General features: G+C 35.8%; 1 protein-coding gene across 1 annotated transcript in view; it reads right to left on the bottom strand.

The window, feature by feature from the left end:
- Positions 1-307: 307 nt before the first annotated feature.
- RFX6 (regulatory factor X6) overlaps positions 308-25222 on the bottom strand; it is a 36227-nt gene continuing 11312 nt past the window's right edge. The window contains exons 6-19 of the mRNA XM_052689680.1: positions 22864-22891; positions 17993-18100; positions 15331-15408; positions 15124-15237; positions 13168-13217; positions 12230-12389; positions 11316-11460; positions 10077-10186; positions 8119-8236; positions 6894-7016; positions 5232-5441; positions 4212-4721; positions 3075-3293; positions 308-1862 (exon numbers count right to left, since the gene is read on the bottom strand). Coding sequence (XP_052545640.1) covers positions 1699-1862; positions 3075-3293; positions 4212-4721; positions 5232-5441; positions 6894-7016; positions 8119-8236; positions 10077-10186; positions 11316-11460; positions 12230-12389; positions 13168-13217; positions 15124-15237; positions 15331-15408; positions 17993-18100; positions 22864-22891 — 2137 coding nt within the window. The 3' untranslated portion in view covers positions 308-1698. The remainder of the gene's footprint in view (positions 1863-3074; positions 3294-4211; positions 4722-5231; positions 5442-6893; positions 7017-8118; positions 8237-10076; positions 10187-11315; positions 11461-12229; positions 12390-13167; positions 13218-15123; positions 15238-15330; positions 15409-17992; positions 18101-22863; positions 22892-25222) is intronic.

Here is a 25222-nt window from a genome sequence, read left to right as displayed (position 1 = left end):
TAAGCTGTGCCATTTGTCTGTGAAGGGAGCCAAGTATTTCAGGAAAGTGGCATCTCTCTTCCCTTTCTACTACCCTTCCCCATCAAGGATTACTTTACACTGACTACAGATGGAATTTGTGTTGACCAGACGAGAATTCTGACTTTTAGAACATTAATATTAGGAGAAAATATATCAAGTTCTAAATAATTATATAAGAATTTTTTTTCAGTAGTTCTTTCACTTGCTGTAAAGCCTTGCTGAACAACTTATCATTGGGAATTTTTGTTGAAATTAAAACATTCCCATATCAGTACAGCATTTCAGTTTCAACATAAGACCTCACTGTGAATAAGGAAGAAATTGAGTGGGAATTTTCATCTTAATTACTGAACTATGATACCTCAAATCTGCATAAAATATTTCGTATCAGGAATTATTCATGACTTATTCCTGTCAACGCTTCTTTTTTATTTCTGGTTGTTTTTTTCTGTTTGTTTTTGTTTCGTTTTGTTTTTCCTGTGGGCAGCATTTAATTACAAAAAACACTAAAGGAAAATAGACATGAAATAGCCTCAAACAATTAGAAAGTCTGGACTTAAATTCAAATCTGAATCTGATGTTGAGTCCACATGATTATAAAATTCTACCTGCTATTTCATGAACACATACTAAGAAGCTTGTTTTATAAGTGTATTCTTTTCTTTATCCTCTTTAATAACATTAATATTCTTCACCTAACTTCCTCAGAAAAATATGTAAATGCATGTTTGTGTACAGAATATCATGGCACTTGTAAAATAGTTTTTTATTAAACCAGCTGATCTGTGGAGTTGCAACATATTTGATCATCTTTACTACCCCTGAGCTGAACATACACAGCTTTCCTGAACTCATGAAATATGATGGACACCTTTTTGTGAATTTCCACCAGTAGAAATCTGGGGCTCAAACTACAAGTAATATTGAAAAATCTCATGACATTTTGTGCCGTAGTTTCACTTGTTTCAGTTATCCACTTGCAGTAACTGGCTACTGACATTGGCAAGCTAATGATATTTGCATGTTTTGTTTGTTTTCAGAGAAAGCAGTTTACTTTAAAGGAAAAAAATCCCACAAGATGTTTTATTTATTTCCTGAGAACTTCCGCTTACACGGGTAGACACTAGACACTTGAAATTAATTTTCCAGAGCACAACAGTAAAAAAGTAAGAATTTGACTTAGTTTCATTTAAAACAGTAAAAACTGACCTTGTAAACATTTCCATAGGAGGTAGGATACAATTTGACAATTGTCAAATAAGAGAAAGTAAACAGTTACTCTGTTGTCCTAATAAATAGTGAGCAACACAGGCATTAAATAAACATTTTAATATAAAAGATATGTGAAAGACTAAAATATCGTTCTTAATAAATTAGGAAGAGATTCAATCATTTATTTACAAGTTAGTCTTGCTGTCAAGGATCACTAACTCTTTATGTTCATCCTGAACTTCTGACTGAAAAGCTGTAATGAGAACAATCCTGAGTGATTCACAAGTAGGAAAAAAATGGTGAATACATCTGATCTGCTGCATGGAGGAGTGCTAAAATCTAAAATGGTTCATTTTTCATCTATATGTAATACTTCCGTAATCCACCAACTACAAGAATTGTCATCATAGCCTTAACGTCTGAAATGGAAAAGCAAGCTTAAGACAGTGAAACGTCTCTCCCACTTCAGGTTCCTCCGGCAGCTGTCCCCATGAAGACTGTGTTAATTGGTGGTAAAGATGATACCATGTCTCTATTTGCTGGCTGATGGGACTCCAGATTTTCTTGAGGAGTGAAGTGACCAGATGTTCCATACATACACTGCGAAGATGTGGTTTGCATGTTTGAAGCTGTGGAAAAAAAACCAGTTAACATAATTGCAAGTTTTCTATCTACTGCATTTAACAAAAACAAACAAACAAACAAGCAAGAAACTCAACAACAACCAACATCAAAAACACAATATAATTTCATCTGATGGAAATCCTGGTCTACCAGGTGCACCATGTGAAGAATTGAAATTTCAACAATTCTATTCTTCACTGAATTTACTTCTACAACTTTTCTTTAGTGGCTCTTCACAGTTTCTGAGAATAGCATGAGGGAACAAGCCAAAACTAATGCATCAGTGAACTCTGCTAAAAATGCATCTATGGGCTTGTGTATGAGCCATCTTTCATGAAAACTGCAAAGCTGTTTGCATTTGCTGTAATCATCTTTTCATACCTTGCAGCATTCATGTCCACAGTCATTGATGGGACCAGTACCATCACCTAGCACACAACACAGCATACAAAAGAAAGTTGGTGGACACAATCCCACTCTGGTGATTCTGGATTCCTCCCCCTGCTCTTTAGCATCCTTAAAAAAAACTGACTATTAAATCCTTGCAAAGCCTTAAAGAGGCAAGTAATGACTGGCCTTCTGCACATGCTTAACAAGTAGTAGGAAGAGGTAACCTTGTGGACAAATGAACAGACTGTGCCTTAATTTACCTCTTCCGTATGATACTTCAGAGTCTTTCAGGAATGCAAAGCCAAACTCAGATATCTTTTGTTTAATGTATGTATCAAAAATTGGAGATTAGGTAATTTCACCTGTAACTCACTGTCAGTAGGAAATTTGTCTAATTCACAGAGTTATTGGAGAACAGGGAGGGAAGAGACTATAATACAGGAAATGTACATTTATACATTACTGAGCCAGGATTCATTTGATCTGCTTGACAGTGAGGATCCTGAAGAGCCCTTAGAGGAGCCCAGTTCATTATTAGGTCACTTAATAGTTAAAAAGTGTTTCCTAACATGTAATTTTCTGCAATTCAGGCCATCCATTCCAATCTTGTGGACAATGAATCACAGTTCTCTTAAAAGGAACAAAGAGTTATTCAACTCACTGTCCTGAAAATTTAAGGAAACGTCACAGGATACATCCCATGCACTTAGCTATTCTATTTGATACTGCATCTTAGATGCTATATATATATATGAGTTACGATTTAACTCTCAGTTTTTGTTAAGGTGCTAAAAAGTTCATTGCTCCTGAGTCTTGGATATACTTACGCATAGCAGTTCGACAGACAATTGAAGGTGAGGACTCTGTGTAGTATGAGCCTGTTTGCTTTCTTCCGCTATCATCCAAGATGTTCAGTGGATCATGTGTATCATTGTATGATGGCAATGGTCGAATGCTACTTACACTGCTGATTACAGAAACATGTTGATCCACCATTGATCCAAGTCTGTGAGATTCTGGATAATTGATATTGTTTCCATAATATCCTATTGATAGGAGATTGGAAAAAAGAAAGTAGAGTGAAATTATTATTGAAGAGAAACAGTAGTGTAGGAGCCTGTGGTGAGTTGGAGCACAAGGTAATCGTTATTGGCTGAGTTTCTTGAGAATAAGGTTATTTCGTACATACATGGCCTAGTCACCTTAATATTGCATGCAGTGATGGACCCAAAAGGGGGACAGATAACTGCAGAGCAAAATAAATCCTAGTTCAGTCATGCTTTCATTACAGAATTGCATCTCTATTGTATCACATTCTAAGTTCAGAATTAAACAGCGCCCTGCAACCAGTGGTCAGAACAGATGCCATGTGGACTCATATCAGTCATGTGGACTTGTGGAAGGGAGTTAAGTCTCCCTTCTGAAACTGACAAACAAGAAAAATACACACAGAAAAAAAATATTTCATGGTAATACATACTTGTCATATACAAACTCACATACAAGCAATATTTCCATTGTGTTTTTTCCTCCAGAAGAGAGTGGTGTTTTTTTCTGACTACATCTTTGAAGCAGACTGTAGCAAAAACTTTACTCTTGAATTCTGGGGAACAGTTTCATAGTAAATGTTTTGAGAGATTTTCAAGAGATTGACACATGGCAAAGTCATCCTAGTTTCTCTTGTTTTGTGCAAGACATGGCAATGGTGATAGAGGAAGACTGGCAGAGGTGTAGCAGAGGCATTTGAGGTCAACTGAGGATTCCCCACAGGAAAATAAATCGTGAAGTAGCTTGTTAAGCTGCTTTACTATCTATGCATGTCATCAGAGAAGTAAAAAACATGAAGATATAATTAAGAGCTGAAATATCTTCCATAGAAAAAAAAGGCAGATAGAAAGCATTTCGCTCCAGCAAGGAAAGAGAAACAAAAGGGAAAAATAAAATATTCTGAGTATGTTTTATACCGTTGGAAGCATTAGGGGGATATGTTGCTCCTGGACAAGTAGGTGCTGAGTTGCTCAAGAAATTGAAGCTTCCTGTATTCAGAAACTGCATATTGTGCGCATCCTGAGTCATGGATGAGGGACAATAGCTGGAAGGTGATCTGGCACTGTATGGAGTTACAGCACAACTGTTGTTGAAGTAGTCCCTGGAGAACTGCTGTTCACTCAAAGCATTGAATCGGCTGTGCTCTGCTCTGTGGTGGTAAACTCCTGAAGTGGAATGGGCCTGAGTTCTGAACATAGCCTGGTAACCGGAATTGTTTCCATAGTAGTTCTGATTGGTTTGTGACAAAGTCTGATAAAGGGGTTCTGAGTAGGAAGAGCACTGTGAATGTGTGGATAAGACAGGGCCTACACTCGGAGGTCTCACAGCCATTGGCCCCTGGTTGATCACACTTCCTCGGCTGACCAGGGCTGGTGAAATGGGTGGAGTCATCAGGTTACCAGTGCTTTGAGGCAGCTCCATCTGACCTGCAATAAATAAGCATTAGCCGTCACTAGTGTTCATACCGCAGTTCTTATGAATGCAGTGGATTTGTTAAGACACTAACCCTCTGGTGAAGTGCATGTTACCATCTGAAACTTTTACAAAGTGTATGGTTTGGCTCCTGCCTACGCAATGTAGGTTCTTTAATCCACGGCTTTGACTTAGAAAGCTTCTGAATTCCATTTTCCAGATTGGAGACTGGCACATTCAGTGTAAAATCCCAGCATTTAAAAGTCTTTTCGTGCCTCACAAAAATCTCATCAAGCCACGACGTGTGATATTTTTATCACTGTATCACGAGGATGTATTACTGGCAGGTCTCTAAAATTGCCCCCTTCCATGAATCGGCACAGATGGTGAGCTTGCGGGATGTTACTACTAGAGGTTCCCATAAATACATATGGTCATTTTTCCTTTTACAGTAATGTGCTATTGTGAACTGAAAGACTAACAAGCAAACAAGGGAAGGAAGGACTAAGAGAACTGCTACATACCTGTCAGCTGCATATTCTCACCATCTCCTGTGGCAAAGAGATTTAGACCTGAAGGCATACTGCTAGGCTGACTAGCTGACAAGGACACGTAGGTTTGCTCTGCTAGACACTCATTTTTGACTGAAGAGTCACTGGGCAGAGAAGCAGTTTTGTTACGATTTGCTAAGAAGCAAGAGCTTGGTGATGCAGTAAAGGTGGCTTTGCTTGCATCTGGAATAATAAGTGGAAAACTCTTGGTGGCTGTTATGTGTGATCATTGCACATAAATTCAACACTAATATTGCAAATGAGATGTCTGATTTGTTCATAAACTCGTTTGCTTATTTTAAAACACAGTGAAGCCTCCATTTCTTGTACGCAGATGAAAATAAATATTACTCCAGCCTTGATCTTCCCAGATCAGAATGCATATTTTCTAAATCACATCCCCTCACTACAGATCTATGTAATACATGTCAATTGTATTAACAGCTCCTGACTGAAATCATCATAGTGTGAATATAAATCAGATTTATTCTCTTGAAGTAAATGTCAGCAATGCACTCAAGTAAATTGCACTGAAGCTCATGATACTACATCTTAAAGATTTAACAATGAGAGTTTTAGAATGCTTGAAGTGTATCTATTTTCATACGACATCTAGAAGAAAAGCATTTTTTATCATCAGTATTTTTCAGTTTTTTGCATGCTATTGATAAATTCAGTGGAAATTTTGTTATTTTTCTGGAAATCATGGCTTTATGCTACAGTTTAAAGGACTTCACCAAAATGTCTCAGGAAAAGGCAACTGCTACATAGGGCAAGGCTTTTCCTGAAGGATGAAGAGAAAAGGCGCAGCCATCTGCTGTGACACAAATTCTATATAAGCTTGTTGCAGCACAGTGCAGATTAAACAGAGTAACAATAACCAAAGACTTCAGTACTGATCACAGATGCTAATGTTAATCAACATAACTTCAGCAGAATCCAATGGAATTTCACTAAACATTTTGGGGGAGTAACTTGGACCACAATTTAATCCATGTCTTAGGGATCAAATGTCATTTCTTAATATTCTTTCATTTCATACCAAAAGACCTTGAGGATGTGTCCTCCAACTGCCTAACTTTGAATCTCAGTAGCTACAAAATATTAAGGATATTTTAAGCTCTTCTGTTTCTCTTCCACAGCAGTATTTCGGTCAGTTGCTAAATATGCCTCCAACCTTGTGTTCCAAACTTCAAGGGACATTCATAATTTGTTAACATTGAATACATTCCTAGTTTAATGTATAATTATGTATTTCAGATTTGGCTGAAAAATTGGGTTGGGAATTTCTGCTCTTTGCTAGACGTACTTCTTTTCACATCAGTTTGTGTCCCTTCAGCTGCAACTACAGGAGTGTTAGTTGCACCCATGATGCACCCATGATGCACCATGAGACAATTTCCATGATCTTGTGTAGTAATATTTCCCCCCCAAAATTTATTCAACAATATCAACTGTGGTTGATGGTGGAAATGAAATGGTGAATTAATGGTCACAACCATTTCAGGTGGTTTTAACAATGTGACCTAAAACTACAAATTCATAAAGAAAGAGCATAAGTCTACTTTTGTTTAAACAAATATGCAATTTTCTAAAAATGCAGGAATACATTCAAAAGAGCCAAGCTCTAGATACCTAAATTCTTCATGTATTTGTCCAGTAGATTCTGGAGTTCTTGTTCTTTGTCATTGTTGAACTGCGTCTCCATGGCAAGCAGGATGTACTCATCTAGCAGCATGCGGATCAAATGAAAAGAACCTTTAAGGAGGAGAAAGAGGGAGAGTAGCCAAGTTATCTTTGTGACCATCTCTCAACACTCTACAAGAAGCTGGTGAAACAAACAAATAATTGTGGACTTTAAATGACCTGGCAAGACCAACACTGGATAGTGCCTAACTTCTAGCTCTAATCTCTCTTTGCACTGGCCCACCTAGCTCAATTGTTTACTGTCCTGTAGGCTATTTGACCACTAATTACATCAAAGAAAAATACTGATGAAAGTGAGACATGCTTTATACTTGAAGAGGGCATACAGTGGAGCTAGATAAGACTGAAGTCTGCTAGAATGCCTCTGCTCTATTTCTGTTTGCTTTGTGCTAAGTAACCAGACAATAACTGGTGAAGTCTTCAACCTTATTTCAAGGATGTATCACATTAAAAATGTGTCTGTCCTTATAGTCATTTAAAATAGCTGCTGAATTTTAGATAATGAAGTACCTACAACTATAGAAATAGCCTGAGAAATGATACATTGTATTTAAAGTTAATTTCATTTGCTCTAGCATTTTCTATATTATAAAATACTATTTCTGAGAGTCCTCAAAAATATAAACATTTCTAAAGACAGACAAGTGAAACTCAATTTTTAAAAACCACAAAATACTGATGAATGCACGCTCATTTCAGAACTGAAAAACAAAGCTGACCTGTCAAATTCTTTTTGCTCTTACAAAAACAAACAAATAAACAAACAACAACAAAAAAGCATATCCGCAATAACAGCAGTCTTTTTTTGGTCCATATATAAAATAAATAATTAGAATTTTCTGTCTCCTATTGAGATATGTAGTTATGCTCCAGCGTCAGATTAAAGCAGTTTTTAGTTTGCAAATGGCAAGGCAATATCAAACAGCAGTTTTAATAAAAACTATCTTGAAAAATGAACATGAGACATAGATCACCAATAAATTATTATTATCATTTACTGTGAAATGTTAGTTTGAAAAGCACATTACAAAGTATTTGTGGCTTTGATCAAAAAATCTTTGGGCTAGGACAGGCTCCTCTGCTGAGAAAGTAGCATAAGGTAGCTAAATGTTGGCACATATGTACAAAATGTGTTTTTACAAAGTCCAGGTACCAAAACTTGAGGCGTTGTTCAGAGTGAGGTTATGCATCACTCGAGCACCAAAAAAGCTCCATTTGAGAAGAAAGTCTTGAGCTCTCTTCTTTAATGACCTCCCATTTTGCTTGCTTGTCTGAAAGACAGAAGTAGCAGAATACTGTAGTTATACTAACTTGCTTTCTACACACAGGAAAGGAGAAAGGAGAATTGAATATGCAGGCTCATGTGGCGGAGGGAACCAAGCTGCCTGATTTAAACTGCCTTCATAAAGTCTGTTCTAAAGTGACAAACAGCAGCATTCACTCTTTTCAGTGCAACCAGAGTGGAGATCTGACCACATTCAATGAAGTAAACTGCCTACTGCTTGGAGTCTGCTGCAGCCTAAAGGAATATAAAAAAAACCCTCATGTTCTAATACTGAAGATGGGAAATAGTTCTGTATGTGTATAGTTGTAAAAGACAAGAAGAAAAACATATCCTCTGGTGCCATGTTATTCCATACAAAAGCTAATGGAATTTAGTCTCTTTACTTCAGTGTAATCTTTATAATACCAGCTAGACTTTCTCTTATAAAATGATATGCCTATTGTAACAGTGGGGCTTATAATGCTGCTCACTTCATGCTCTGATTTGTTCATGTGGTAAAAATATGCACTACTGCTTTCTCAAATAGCAAGTAAAATGGAAGTGTTGTGCGAGTTTGAGAGTAATCATACTTTAGCATTAACAGAAGGCAATAGTGGAAGGATTACATGCTCTGTAAGTGCTCAGCTCCTACTCAGTGGATTTAGAATGATATCACGACTTGCTGGTATTTCCTACTCCTAATTACAGGAGAACAATGCTAGGAAACATACCTTGTAAATTTAATAAAATAGTATTACATAGAAGACAATGAACAGGAGGGTGCTTCATTGTTTTTACCTGGCTTGTTAACTGAGAATTATGTTTTGAAGTTGGAGAGTCAATTTTAGACTGCAATCAATCAGTTCTAAAATAAATTGTGATTGCTCAGCCTCAGTAAGAGTTTTGTGCCTATACAAATGCTTCTGAGAGTTTGGTTAGGCTCTACTGCCCTGACTCACCCAAAGCACCTCACTGTGCTGCTCAGAGCTTATAGTAAATGTTTGTAAATTCACAGAAAATATTAATGTACCCAGTGAAATTTGGGAAAACAAGTAAAGAAAGGGAAAGTAACAAGTCAACTTCTGTGAATTGGCAGAGGCACTCTTCTGCAAGTCAAAGCTAACTGCACTCCTCCTGCACCCATTCATGTCAAGGTGGTCCCTAAAGTGGTAAATAAACTATCATAGCATTACCAGACAGGATAGGACCTGATGAAAAGACAGTCTTCAGAGCTATTAGCAAGCATTATCACATGCTACATTTCTTTCTGATGGTTTACATTAATTCACAAATTGGGTTAATACATCTTCCTTGAGCTACAGCTGAAAACTCAATTACTTTGTTCTGAACTGTAGTAGAATCATAGGATTGCTCAGGTTGGAAAAAACCTTAAAGATCATCATGTTCAACTGCAACATGACCATATTATCCTAACTCTAACAACCCTCCACTAAATCACGTCCCTGAGAAAGTATGATCATTTGTAACTATACATGTATAAAACATTTGTGATTATGAAGTATCTCATAAAACTGGTTAAAAAAAATTCCATTAAAAGTCTCAATTACCAAGTTAAGCACCTCGTGAAGCTATAACATGGCATCTTCAATTCTGGTCTGTAGAAAGCCTTCCACAAGTTATCTACTTCTGAATCCACCTATTGCACTTAACCTATATTACATGCAGTAACATCTCAGTAATATGAAAGAAAAATCTGCAACTCTAAAGAACAACTTTGGCTCACCTTACTTAGTTTTTCACAGATGTAAAAATATTCAACAGCATTCAACATGACTAACTAGAACTAATTAAGTAGTCTTGAGTCAGGTGGAATATCTAAAAGGTACCTTGATAACCCTTTGCTCAACCACAGTATCCAGCCATTCAATAAATGATTCCACAGTGGCATTCTTCTTTAGAAGGTCCTTCAGTTCTTGGAATACTGTAATAGAGTCATCTACCATGTGAAAAAGGAGAATATATCATTCCATGTTCTTCTGAACATGAGAAAAAGCCACTCATCAGCTGTATGACAAAATTGTAGCATCGAAAGGAAAGGCAAAGAATTAGAGTGGTGAGGAAATGAACTGCTCCTCAGTGAAGTAAGCAGACACACATCTATTATGCATATGTATTTTACTTATTTTAGCATTACAATGATAACATATAGTTTTACAAGGAAATAAAAGCAAAAAAGTAAAAAATAAAAAATTGGATGTTTTAGATTCATTTTAATGCTCATCCTTGAAAACCTACCTATTACTAAGTTTAGTAGAACAGCTTTATCTGTAATGTGACAGACTTCTATAATGTCTTTGGTTTCCTTTACATTTTACAAGTTAACTTCTTTATTTCCCATTCTTGAGAAAGTGCCTGAATAGGATTATGATTCATTATGTAAGAGAACAAACTTTTCTGATCAAAATAACAATACATAGAAGATAACACCTTGCTATTATTCTTTCAGTTCTCCAAACTAGTCACCATACTTCTCATGGCAAGAGTTATCTTTTAAACAATATCTCAATATCAATATCTTTTTCAGAAATAAGTGTATATAAAATTAACTGCAAAAAAATTATCATCCTCTGCACTTGTACTTCATTCAATTTTTCTTTATTAAAATAGCTGTTACACTTCATAGAAAGTTACGTTTTTGGTTTTTTTTACAGATCAGCTTTTGGTCAAAAATAAAAACAAAACCAAAGAATGTAATCTAGCTTGAATATTCATGAAATTAAACTATAAATACATGTGATTCTGGGGACAATTTTCAAGAATCCATGCTAATACTCCCACATGATAAAACTTCAAAAGGGATTTTATTACAATTAGCAACTGACATGGAAATTATTTTTTCAACAACCATTTAAAATCATCTATCTAGGATGATTTCCCAGCGCAAGCTTATATTTTTGTAGGACATGCTAGGGCAACAAATTGGTTTTCTTGATCTAAAGTTAATGATGAGCTAGATCAGAGAATGCAGTGTCTTTGTGTCTCTTCTCTGACAATCTCTATGTAGTATGACATGGAATGAAGAGTGAATTTATTTTAACATTACAAATATATCACCATGGACTTACATTCATTGTAGACCTCTCCATCAGGATCTGTACTCCCTGAGACTGCAAGGAGTGCCTGAGAGCCAATACTATTCAAATCAACTTTTTCAATGTCTGACACCATGGAATTCACCACATGCTGATCAAAAAGTGCTGGCCGAGCAATCTGTAAGAGAAATCAAGACAAAATTCTGAGAAGCTTCTCCTCAGAAAAGAATCAGTAGCTGCTTTTTCTTAGCTGTGTTTACTGGAGGTCAGATGAAATAATATTCTCTTTCCATTAGACTTCTAATATTTGTGTTATGTACCTTCCATCCTTGATAATTTTCACATCACCCACATGCTACTTATAAGATTTATACAACAGAAGTCTAAATCAAGAAGAATATATGGTGCATCTACAGTTATACCTGAGGGTTAGTCCCTCAAAAGATTGCTCCGTTAGCATCTAAGCTCTAAAAAGGTACTGTATCCTTCAACAGTCTACTAAATCTTCATATGGAGATGCCTCCTAATTGCAAATATCTGCATCCTACCAACTCAGCCTTGGAACCTTCAGCTGTCTATCACATATTCCTTGCAGTTAAAATTTAGAAGGGATAAACTCAATAAAGAACGCTGTGGACAAGACAGTGAACCTTTGCAAGGCAAGAAGGTACTAAAGAAAATTCTCATACGTTCCACTTTATCATATGATTGCCAAATATTCCCACGATAATAGTTCACCATAACCATGGCCTTTTCTCTCTTTTCTACTACAAAATTTTGAAGATCTATCTATGGCCTCTTCGTTCTCATTCACCGAAAACTACAAGGCATAAGTCTTCCATGGCTGAAGCTGAACATTTAAAATACAAAAAATTAACATCTGCTAGCCAGAAAGATAAACAGAATATAATTGTCAATCTTTTATGTACAAATCTTATTCTGTTTACCTGTGCTAGGTGTAAGAACGATGTCTGTCTTTTCAGGGAGGAAACAAATCTTCGAGCAATAGGCAGTTTCTTATCCATCAGGATTTCTGGTAGATTTTCCAAAGAGGAAACAACCCACTGTTCCCAGTTTTTTGCAAAATTTCTTATATCTGCCAGTAAACTACAGTAAAAAATGTATTTTAGAGAAATACCAATAAAAGATTTATTGCATTTGTTTAAAAATAATTCACAGAATCCTGGACAGATCTGTGAATTACTCTTCAGGTATCCCTGAAAAGAAACAGGAAATGACTGATCATCAGAAGGCCAAAACTGACCATGTATTGATCTCATCCCCTCTGAGAAAAAAACGTAAGCTATCTGCCAGTTGAAAGGGATTGAAAACAATTAGCCTTAAGAATAAACCATAACAAATCCAAGAACCATTACAGGTGTCTGAAACTCAGGATCTTATACAGACATAAAACCCCAAATATGACAGCTTCCAAGGGAAAGGAAAAGTGAGAAGATTCAGAGGTAACTTATAATAATCCTCTTCTAACTGTCTTGTTGAAAAAAAAAATGCTTAGATACCATGAAGATGTGTACGATACAAACCTGAAAAGTATTCTGAAAAAAAAGAGATAACAATTATTTTTCCTCATACAACAATAGCATATTTATTTCTTTTCTGGTCTTCCAAGGCTTTAGTCTAGAAGAAATTTATTTCAAGATATTCAACAAGCCAGAAAACAGAACATAAAAATACTTTCTAATATTTTAAGGCTCTTCTATAGCTGTTCCCACAGCTGATATTATTTCGCCATACTTACTTTACTTTTCTAAAAATGAGCTTACATATTGTGAGAAAAAGTCTCTAGATTACAGAATTTCTGCTATTTGTTCTCCATTTTATTGGAATATGACTATCAATTAGAATGTATCATTATTATACCTACCTTTCTGGCATTTCTTGCATTGTTGCAGGGATAAGTACATCTGTAAGAACCTTCAAAAAGGTAACATAAAATGATATCAAACTTCCACTGGACACTTCATTCTATTCATTCTTGTCTACTTAGATTGTAAAATGATAAGGACAGGGAATTTATACAGAGTAAAGCCATCCAACCTACAGTCCAGATTTCTTACTGTATTCATCTTTCTCCCATCACTATTAGATAGGTGTATATGAGATGTTTATACAGCTAGATATTTCCCACTCCTAATGTATGCTTTCTTGCAGCATGTTCTGCTTACAGTAGATCTGCCTTACAGTAGAGCAGTCAGTAGAAGTGAGGTGCCTAACCATTTTGACTTTTCAGACATCACTGTTAGTCCCAATATAAAGCAGGTACTCAAGAGTCTCTCAAGTCCTCAAACACTATTAGCTGCCTGACTCTTCCTACTGTCATACTGCATGTGGCATTGAAGTTCTTCAGAGTTTGACAGATCACTTACAGCTAACTGTGGTATTATGGAACTGTTTTGGCAAAAAAAAAAAACTCTGCCAGCTGACATGTCTTCTTATTGCAGAAGGCAAAGTTGTTAGATCACCTATATTGTCAAAATATTTTTCCATTAAAAATTCAAATGGTTTGATAACAACTCCTTGGATGTGCTAACAAGAATGTCTGAAATAATAATAAGAAAGTGAAGGTGAAAAACAGAGAAAAGGGACAATGATAAATTCATGAACTTTGCATAGCTCTTCTTTATCAAATTTCTAATTCAGAGCTCCTCTAGCATTTAAGTGTCCATTAGATTGAATATTTATTATCAACAAAGTTAATATTGGATCTACTGGGCTGTAAGATTTAAAGCAGAAAAAGCCTTACAAACACAGTGTACAATATATCCTCTACAAACAAATTAGGCATAATGACTCATTTCTGGGGTAGTAATTACCATCTTCTCTGTTAATTACTTTCTCACTTTATAGCTTGATATGTTTCTAAGAAATACATATTTTCTTCCCTTGGAAACTTCCCCTCATTGTGCATTAAAGAATGACAGATACATAATAATAAGGCACTCAGTGCTGAACAGCCTCAAGTTTCTTCCTTTGACTGCTTGGTGTTCACTGTTACGCCATTAATTATTTCATCCATACAGTTGCAAAAATGTGTTAAAGAGAGGATGAAAATTATTTCCTAATTAAACAATATACTATTTAATAGGAACTTAAGATACTTCACACTTATTAGTTAATTATTTAATTGTACAAACTAAAAACACAAGAGCTTTGTTAATTTATTTTTACTACGATCTAGTCTTACTTAATTGTGCCCTTGCAATTCTCCTTAGTTTCACTAGCACAACTATATGTAGGATCATGCTAGGAAAAAGATCTAAGAGCTCATATTGCACAAAAATTCTACAAAAGAATGTTTCTTACTATTTTTTAAAAACCTGAACCAGCTCAGAGTGCAGCCAATTAAACAGTTTTGCTGATACATCTAACAGTATGGGAACAGAAAGGAGTGCTAAAAGGCAAGAAAAGTGGGCACATCTTAATTCAGTATTATTCCTGCTCTGTACCATGAAACGTAGCCTCTGAGTAGTGGATCCACAAGTGGAATCACCTTGTTGATAGGTTGAAGACTGTCCTTGCTAGTAGAAACTGCAATAGTATTTTATGTAAAAACATGACTTCAGCTTTCATTCAGGTTTAACTTATTCAGCCTTGTCAGTGAAGCGCACAAGCCTTCTTTTAGCTCAATTCTCAAAGCAGTTAAGGATTTCACAATTAGAGAGCTGCTTATAGTCATGGCGTTCTTCTCCTTGCTGATTCACATAAACAGATGCAGAAAGCAGGCAATGACATCCTGCTGTTGTAACACTCACACTGTTTTTACACAGATAGAAGCTATAACGTGGCTGAGATTATCCATGCAACTAAATGCCTAACCTACCTTATACAGAATCGAGTCACAAACGCAGAAGATGTCAACAATGATGGGATTCTCAAGCAGGGGAAGAAGATGGTCAGGCATTCCTTGCCAAAAATGTAATAAGAAATGCTGAATCTAAAGGAGTAAGAACCAGAATTATGGACATAAATAATGTTTTCTTAGCTCCCTATGTATATATACCAAGAATGTGAATTCAAACAATCTTACCTCTTCAAAGTTCCCATTAATTGCATTGTCAAGGACACACTGACAGTGTGTTTTGTACATCATTATAAGAGTATCTACCTATTTTGGAAGAAAGAATAATTAAACAGAGTTTCTTAGCTCTCTCCTGTATTGCAATTAATATCTAGGTTTCTGCTTTCTGTAGCTAGAATTTAAACATGAAATATAAAGTGTATTACAGTGCATATTCACAAGTAGGTTCTTCAGAAGCAATGACATCACAAATCTTTATTTTTTATCAACACCTTCAAGTTTCAACGTTGCTGCTAGAAGTGTAGTATTTGAATCCTTACGCAATGCGAAAATGTGAATATCAAAGTAAGGCAATAGCTAGATTAGTCAGTCAGATGGTAAATTCACCTTTCTGAAAGCTAAGATTAATCCTAAAGAGTAGTGCAAGTTAATCATTAGGCTGCTATAGGCGTCTATGAGTGTTCTGAAACATCATCTAGTTGGACAAATGAGAAAATAGCTGCCAGTCATTTGGTCAAAGTTTAATCACTGCCTTACAGGAACTGAACTTTAAAAAGCAAAACTCCCTTTCATCTCATCACATTGATTTATCACAGTGGAGTGTTCCCTTATTTTAAGAACTCCACAAAGTTAATACAAGAGTTTGTAAAAAATTACAGTAAATTTAAAAATTTGTAATAAATTATAAAACAAGAATCTTGTAAAGTATTTTCAGGAAAGAAATATGGACATTAGCAAAACCAATCTTACTGCACAGAAGCATGGAAAGTTTTACTACAGCTTTTGAAGATCTCCAGCAAACCAAAGTCGGGTTTTAAATGAACTTCGAACAGCTTTTATTCCAATAGGTTGAGAACACAGATTTCTTTGGAAATTGACCTTGCTGACTTTCAGAGCTGCTTCTGTAACTACATATATTTTAAAAAGTGGAGCAAAATACGAGATTCAAGAACAGTATGATAACTTATTGAAGGTTTTGGTGGAAATGTGAAGTTTAGATAATATTTCTTCAGAAACATATAATGAAAAAAATTATCAATCTATTTTAATACTGATTGCTACAGTTGTCCAGCAATTTCCATTGCATACAGTCTCTTAAAAGTTTAATGAAGGAGTCAAACTTCACATATGTACTCTCTTCAACAGAGAATCTAAGGATCATTTAGACATTTTCTCTGCTTCAAAGCTTGGGAAAGTCACTTCTCTTTTGTCCTCTGTTGGAGATGTAAAAATTGTTGTATCAATTCTGGATGCATCTTACTTTAGGAGACTGAGTGATGGGATAGTAAGTGGAGGGATAACAGTGTGGACTGCTAGAGAGAGCTCAATAATCCTTGGTCAGATAAGCTAAAAGAGGGGAAAAAAACAGGGAGGGAAGAAAATGGAAAATTAAAAGCAATGAACAAACAAAACAAAAAAAGCGAAAGAAAAACAAAACAAAACAAAAAACCTACAACCAAGAACAAGGAATAAAAAAGAGTAACAGGGAAAGAGAGGGCGACACATAAATACATCTCTGTTCCCACAGCCTCTTCATAACTCCAGGAAGCTGTTTGCAGAAGGGATTCCCCCCTAAAGCCTTCTTGGACCCTCCTGTCATCTGGTCCCAATACCAGAGCAGCTACAATGGTGCCAATCCAAGAATGAAGAGAAAATGATTTTCATCTTATAGTTCATTGCTGGAGTGGTAAAATCCAGTTTTGTTTGTGCTGCTGTACTTGGGCCGCAAGGAATCTCAAATGTTCCCCAGATGTAAATGTTACAAGAATGCTGTTTGAGTGATTTCAATTCATGAATGGAGTTTATAGCAGTGGATGAGGTACACTGCTGAGTACCCCAGTTTGTTGACTTTCTTTAGAATCTGTAAGCTTTCCATCCATCTTATGTACTACAGATGACTCTTTCTGTTTAGCTCTTCAAAACAGGAACCCTGGTTTTCACTGCCTACATGGAGCAAATTTAAGAGGAAGGGCTCGTTGAACAAAAAGTATTAAAGCAACATATCTCAAGACAACCACCATTATGACCTATTCTGGAGCTTAAAATTCAAGTTCACAATTTGCACCAAAAAGGTATCTATCTCACTTCAGGGACATAGCAGTCTGTAATGTGAACAGAAATACAATACAGACATCACAGAAGAAAGCAGCCAAAGATATAAAGCATACTATAGCAATACTTTGAACTGACCCTTTGGTTAAGCAAGACTGTATACTTACTTCTGGAATACAATTTTACTAACTTCTAAAAAAAACCTGTGTACTCTGATTTTCACAGTCTCCTTTCAAATAATTAATGAATGATCGTAAAGTTCATCTAATTATTTGCTGTGAATTATTTGTTCTGATCTAATCAGAACAAAATTTACCTTAAATCCAAAGGCATTTGGAATGAATACAACTCTGTTTGTTTGTTTTGCTCTCCCCGTCTTACATACCATCAGTTTGTAAAATACTAGGTCAGTTAATAGGTAAATAATTCAACCATCTTTCCAGAGGAGAGCCAGTTAATCGGTGTTAGTAAAGGTTTGCCCCCTCTATAAATCAGTCACCTCTGTTTGATTATGGACATTTCTGGCTCTTTCATGTCAATACCTCAAAGGCTAAGATATCAAGAAACATTGTGGCAATTTTTGATCTGTAAATTAGAAGAGAAGTATCTCATATTTTACCTTGTCTTTGGAAATGCATCCTTGAAGTAAAAGATGTTGGGCACTTGGAAACTCTGGGAGGAGAGTTCCAGTTTTGGAACTCAGAGAATATTTCCGAGTAAAACCACCCTGAAATGTGAGGGAAACACAGTAACATTGAAATATCTAATTCAACTTCAAAGAAACCAACAATTCATGCTAAACATATATATTATCTGAAGAGTCCCTCAGCATTCTAGAATTTCTATATTCAGATTAGTCTTCAAAATAATGATGCTTATCCAGACCTGTATTTCAGATCAGAAAGGTAATGAAAGATATGCCTAAATCTAAACTATACCAATTGCAGTTATCAGAACAATGCAACCTTTGGACCACATTATTTCATGGAATTCTGTAAGATTTGAATTTAGTCTATGTTTAAAAACTCTGTAGAATATCATCACTTACTCTCTTCTACAGGATGGATTGTGATATCCTCAGGGTAACACTAAGTTTTACTTAAGATGCATCTTTCCTGTGCAAGGAGCTTGGGTACTGTTGGTGCTATGGCTCTCCCCTGTTCTCTTGCTGCTCTGATAGCACTACGAGAGTGGATTCTGCTGCTTTAAATGCAATACCTGACATTTTATGTTATCATAACTTTTGATAATATTTAATAGCATTATGGGTATGATGGTATGTAGGGACACTTCCGAACAATATATTTATTACATAGCTCCAAGTAATTATGCCAGAATTGACATGAAACCCTAGAAAACATCTTGCAGTCCTGTTTCCTACTGCACTGAAACATGTGCACACATAAACTCATGTAGGAAAAAAAAAAAAGACAGATTGAGATGTGTATCCTTCTGCATCATGGCACTGATTTTATCTGGCTTCCTCCTAATCTGTTGAAGTGACTGAGAGTTTGGCTGCTCACTTCAGAGAGTCTACATCTGGTTCAGTAAACATTTTCAGAGCATTTTGTTTCTGTCTATAAGAACAAAACAAAATTATGCTGGGAAGCACAAGCATAGATTTACACAGTAGAAAAAAATCCTGTAAAGCAGTTCAGTCCTGAAACTCAAACTCAGGAGTCAAAGAATAAGGCTGGAAAGAGGAAATGCAGTTTCAAAGGAACTTATAGAGGAAATGAATATATGATTTTTCTAGGGCTACCTCTTTAACAACGTGTTCATTAGCATTATGATCTCAGTTTTGTGTCTTAGTAAGATGATTTCCTTACTGTGGTTTTGTGTTCTCCTGTTTCTTTGTTGATGCATTGTCAGCACTGACCTAGAGTCAAGATAAATTTGTCTTGAATTACACTAAATTCTACTGATTTGAGAGTTCCTTGCAGTTCTTAGAATTCTCTAAGTCTCTTCAGCTTTTGAATTCTGAAATATTACAGACACATCTCATAATAGTTGCTGACCGAGAAAAGATCTGGAATGATTATTAGATGTGAGCCTTTGGAGAGATGGGATTTGGATGGACAACAGCCGCCTTGTCTGTGTCAGTTCTCAAACTGACCATGAAGCAATATAAAGTAAATCTATCCTCAATTAAATTCCTAACCTTGTACGCTCACAGTCTGGTTTAGTCTGTTTCTCCACAGAGTGAAACAGTCACATCCTGCAGCGATATAATGTTACTATGCCTATATTTATAACATGAAACACAACATGCTTATTAAGCTCTAAAATGATATAAGATGAAACCCTCATCCACAAGAGAAGCAATAGAATCTGTGTTATAGAGCTGTCCTTACTGGATCTTGCTTATCCTCAGAGGACTTCACTCACATCTAGGAAAGATTATTTGTCTGAAACTCATTGTTACATTTTAGTCTACCCAGTCCTTATGTTAAAGCCTGGCAAAGGCTTTGAGCAGACTTTCTGCATACTCCTGTGGTAAATCCATTACTTCCGAGCAGATTCTTTTTGCACTAATGAACAGAATTTTTGGCCATGCCCTCAGTGTTTGAATAGCACTTTAAGCGGCCTTTTCCTACCCCTTTGCATACAGTCAAATTTCACTATAGCATGAAGGAGAGCAAAAAAATATTCCCTAAAAATTTTGACTCACCAACTGGAGGTCAGATTCAAGTGGAATTATCAGAAACACTGACAAAAATATAGCGGTAGCTAATTTATTCACCATGTATATTATCCCCCATTTCTATAGGGTGATATCCCTACCAAAACAGCCAGGTATATAAGTTACATAATGTAAATAAACTCTGCTTATGCTACCTACTACCCAACTACATACAAGCTCTAAATCAAAGAAGTTATAGAAATTTTGAAGCATTAATATTTCTTCATGTCAGTACTTTGCCTGTAAGTATCAGGAACTGCTTGTGTTTTTTTGTCTGTTTGTTTAGCTGTTGTGTTCTTTTTTAACAACAGGAGCAATCTCGATTACTTTAAGATGCAGTTACTCAGGAAATATACTAAAAATTCTGATTAGAAGGGATTAGTTCATGTAAAAGAAGGCAGTGGTGTTGGTGGGTGACTTAAATAATTTGCAATGTTCTGTACCTTGCTAATGGGCTTATATGACTGTGTCTCAGTTCTAGGATTTATATTTTAACCCACTGCCACTTGCCCTTTCAATTTAATGCCATCTGTTTCTAATGGCCATTTAACATTAAGATAATGACAGTAATATTATCTGCTTAATTAACCATACAGACTCTAATGGTGCACTAACTGGTTTAGATAAAAGAATTTGCTGATATCTCCCCCTGCAGAGAGAATACTAGAAAATGTGATAAAACATGCCAGAAGTAAACAGTGTCTCTGGCACTAAGTAAGTGTTCATTCAAATGCCATTTACTCAGCATATTTAGACAATCAGAGCTTTAACATCTTTTCAGTGTCTTTATGTTTCTACTGAGACACCTTATGCAACCATTGTAACTGTTTCTGAATACCTAATTGCATATGCTTTCAAGCTTATGAATAAGGACACATCGCTATTCACTTTAATAGAAAGTATGTTGCCAACTTTTCAATAACCTGAGATTATTAAAATTCAGTTTTGTCTACAAAAGCATGTTTTTCTCTTACAAGCCATCTCAGTAATTTCAGGCAACAGAGCTACAAAATAGAGATCTCATGCTCTTTTCTCACTGATTTCCACTGACTTATTTGTAATTACTTTTCTGAGAGGACCAAGGTATTAAAGACTGGGACAGAAAGAGCTGAAACGGGATAGGTTGATGGAAACATGAGCTCCACATCTGAGATGGAACTAAAGCATGTATTCATTTATTCCAAGGGAATCAGAAATTTTTAATTCACAAACTCTGAAAAAATGAATGCTATAGTACTGCTGATGAATCCTTGAATATGTTGATATCCCATGGCATAGCACTGTCTTCTTTTGATAAAATAGCTGATTATCTGAACAGGGAAAAATGCTGCAAATCTATAGGAAACTTACTAAAATAATTGATATGGTGTTACCATGGGAAATGATCAGATATGCTTGTGAGAGAAGGGATTGGATGAAGAATGTAAAATGTTTAAGAAAGTGGCTCCAGCTAAACAAGTGTTTACAGTGAAACTTCTGAGCAGAAAAGGAAATGAAGTGAAAATTCTCAAAGATCAGATTTGGGACTGATGTCACAGGGTATTTCATAGATTAAACTGTCTGACATGAGCTAATGAAATCATCAGTAAAGAGGGAGACCAAGAGGTCATGTAGAAATATCTGGATGGCTTTCAGATAAGGGCAATAAAGGGGCTGAAAATCAATAGAATAAAGCTACACTCTCAGGGACCAATAAGAATTTCTGCTATCAGCAAGGAATTGCTTATCTGAAAATGAAAAAAGGAGAAAGACCAGTTTTCTATCAGTTCATCACAGAAACTATATTTAGTCTGGTAAATTAAATGGCATCAAGAAATGACCCCAGACAATATTGAAACTACATCATTCAGAATGGTTCCTGGCATTTTTTTCAGTTCATGCCAGATACAACTCTTCTAAACAATTCTCAGCCATGCTTCAACTGTTACTTCATGCTAAAGGCAATGAGAAATGACTGTGCTGTTTTTAGAATTAGGAGTTCAGTAGTATGGATGCAGGCTGTGCCATGACAGTTGAACTCAGCATCAAAGAACAATCCTGAGAGCACTCCTTAACCATTAAGATAGTAGTGCAATGTTCTTTAATCTTCTAGAACAAATATGGCCAGAATGACAACGACTGTATCAGATGGCACAGTAGTAAAGCTGTAGGTGATCTGTGAAACTGACACATCCCAAACATACATGGTTCTAGGATTCATCAGAAGAGATATTTCCAACAAAAATTGGAGACATGACTTTTGCAAGACTTTGTTTAAACAAAAAAATCTATAGAGATCATAACATTGGAAGAAGTACAGCAAAAGGCTGTAATGTTGACCATAAGTGATTAAAGACTGTTTCTTTGTTACATCTAGTAAGAAAAAGTAGCAAAAAGATGTATTATAATAAACGTCATAAAGAGTCAAAAAGAGAAAAAGACTATGCTGGTGAAGAGGTATAAAATTCCATTTATCAAAACCCATAATTTCCAATCAGATCAATGAGATTCTGAGAAAGCCTTCCTACAAAAGTAATGGACACAAAAATCTTAGAAGCTAGACCTTGAGCCTCTGTTTAGGAAAGTCTGTTACAAACCTCTGCAGCTGCATTAGGTTGGAACACGAATTTGAAATTTCACTTTCAGTCTTACTTTCCAGTATGTATTTAGAGGAGCAAATACTCAGTGACATGAAAAAGGGTTCTGCAGTCTAACCTTTAATTCAAAATACTGCTGAAATTTTGAAAGAAGTGAATAAAGAAAACCACAGGTTACAAATACTATTTTGATTATGATAGGAGTGAAAGGAAACCAACTAAAGCACTTACCTCATTCTTCAACTTGCTTCCAGAGAACCTTTGAAAATAAATGTATTTTATTATTTTTTCATAAGTAAAACATTTTTAATATACATACAGGTATATTCTATCATTCTGTCATATACACATACTTACATACCTGTATCTACATGTAAAATAGGTCGACTAGAAAAATGACTTATGTTTCTCCAAATATAATACTAAAACCCATGCTTTTTTCTAAACTTGTTCCATTGGCTTGCAAGTGTTTTACGATAGCAAGGAAACTTACTGAAAGTAGCTTTTAAACATGAAGATTCAGACCACGGACCAAAAAGTGATGTATAAAACTCAATTTCAGTTTATTTCTTTGGATCTCTGCAACTTTACAAACATCGGAAGAGCAACGTAATGCAAGTCCATGAGGTTGAGGAAACTCAAATTTTTTTATGCAGCTGAGTAAATTCAGAATAGAAACAAAATGTATCTAGAATTTACACTTTCTAGGAAAATTAAGAAAACGTATGATCTCTCACTCTCTTTTACCACAGTACTATTCTGATACAAGCAAAATGCATTTCTGAGATGAAGTATTTTGTAACTATCAAAAATACTTTGCAGTAGGGTGACTGTGCTTTTAATAGTCCATTCCAGAGATTCCTGATGAATTCAATGGACTAAGAGGCAGACATTAGAAAACACACCTTTTAAATTACAGCTACTTCACTAAAGAATGTGTAAGGATAGAGACTCTAAAGGATCAGTATAATGATAAATGTGCAAGATAGCACTGCTTGTTTGATCATTGTTACTTCCTCTTCTGCCAGCTGATAAGATACTGTGGGCAACAAAGTCTTATAATTATTAGCAGCAATGCAGTCATTCCATGTTGTTGAGATGCTATGCTGGCAGGACTCAAAACCAGAGACTGAAAGATTATGAATTCCACCTGCTCAGGCAAGGCACAGTTCCCATCACGTGATGATTCATTACGTTACCCACAGAATTCCCTGGTTTGCTAATAGAAGAGCATGAATGAAGGCATAACTCACAGCTGACTACAATGAGTTGCTGATTAGCTTCATAGCTAAATGTTTTTGCTATGGACTGCAGATTTCTACAGAGGTAGTATAATGTACACAGAATGTACAGCAGAAACACTAAGCAGCATCTGCTAAAATTGTTCCTCCAGAACCTTAATCACAACCTAAAACTATGCTTCTTAAAATGCTATGTATATCAACAACTTTAGCATCAGTTACTCTCCTTTTGTGGTACAAAGTGTGATATTTAAATGAACTAGGAGGTCAAATTTACTGTGGAATTAAAGGATTTAAGCATCAACAATCCTACATTTAAAGACCACAGTAGTCAGCTCAGTTACAAAGATATTAACACTCAAATGTCAATTAAATCTGAAATGGAATTGCAGGCCTATATTTAGGCAACTAAACCAAGGCCCCTTCTAATCATTTCACAAGCTGCCATTTACTTAGCATGTGTTGTGGTAAAGAACTACACGTACTTTTACTTGTGTTGGCTTAGTGTGAACTGATACCATCATCAAATCATATATTTCCAGTGCCTATTTCTGCTCTGAGATTGATCCAGGAAAAAATTTTTATTGCTCACTTCTAGAACAGTGATTGGGCAAAGGGCAGAGGTTAAAGATGGATCATTATATTTAGCAAGCAGTAACTGGGATATTTACACACTATTCTGAATCCCCACGTTGCCTGAGTTTTCTTCCCTGTAAGTCTGCTATTAACACCAGACTACTGCGTCACTGCCCTCACACAGCCATATCCAAACACAGTGATAGCCCTGACTATGCAAAGTCAGCATTCAAGCTTCAGTTCTAAATCAGCTAGTGACTGCTGAATCCTGAAAATTCAATGATTCCAACATGAGAGCACAAGTCCAAACACAAATAAAAAGTTCCTAACTAGTGAATGCTAAGCAACCGATAAGCTGAGAGTCCAGTCCCTCTTCTTGTATTTCTTATTCAAGACAGGGATATCTAGAGTTACCTTTGGAAACAAACCACCTTAATTTTAGGAATTTCAAGACATGATTCTTTTGGAGTATTTGGCATAATTCTGATATGTGGAGCACAGGATTTTCAAAAATGCACAGCTATCTCACTGATATGAAAAAATGGTCTTCAGAAGTGTGAAGTACTTGCAAAAATCTACATACATGATTATGTGAGCAAAGACAGTTGAAAATCCAGCCCTGAGGAATTTTGCAGAATCTCCAATTTGTTCGCATTTATGATTATTAGATTGTGTGAGGATAGAGTTTTCAGTGAAAAGGGCATTGGCTGACACTGAGTTGAGGTTTAAGAATAACGATATTCCTTTACATGAAAAGAACTGATTTTTGTCAA

This window comes from Tympanuchus pallidicinctus, unplaced genomic scaffold, assembly GCF_026119805.1.
Source record: "Tympanuchus pallidicinctus isolate F22 unplaced genomic scaffold, pur_lepc_1.0 scaffold1, whole genome shotgun sequence".
NCBI lineage: Eukaryota > Metazoa > Chordata > Aves > Galliformes > Phasianidae > Tympanuchus > Tympanuchus pallidicinctus.
The sequence above is the reverse complement of the archived record's forward strand: the minus strand, read 5'-3'. Positions and strand labels throughout refer to the sequence as shown.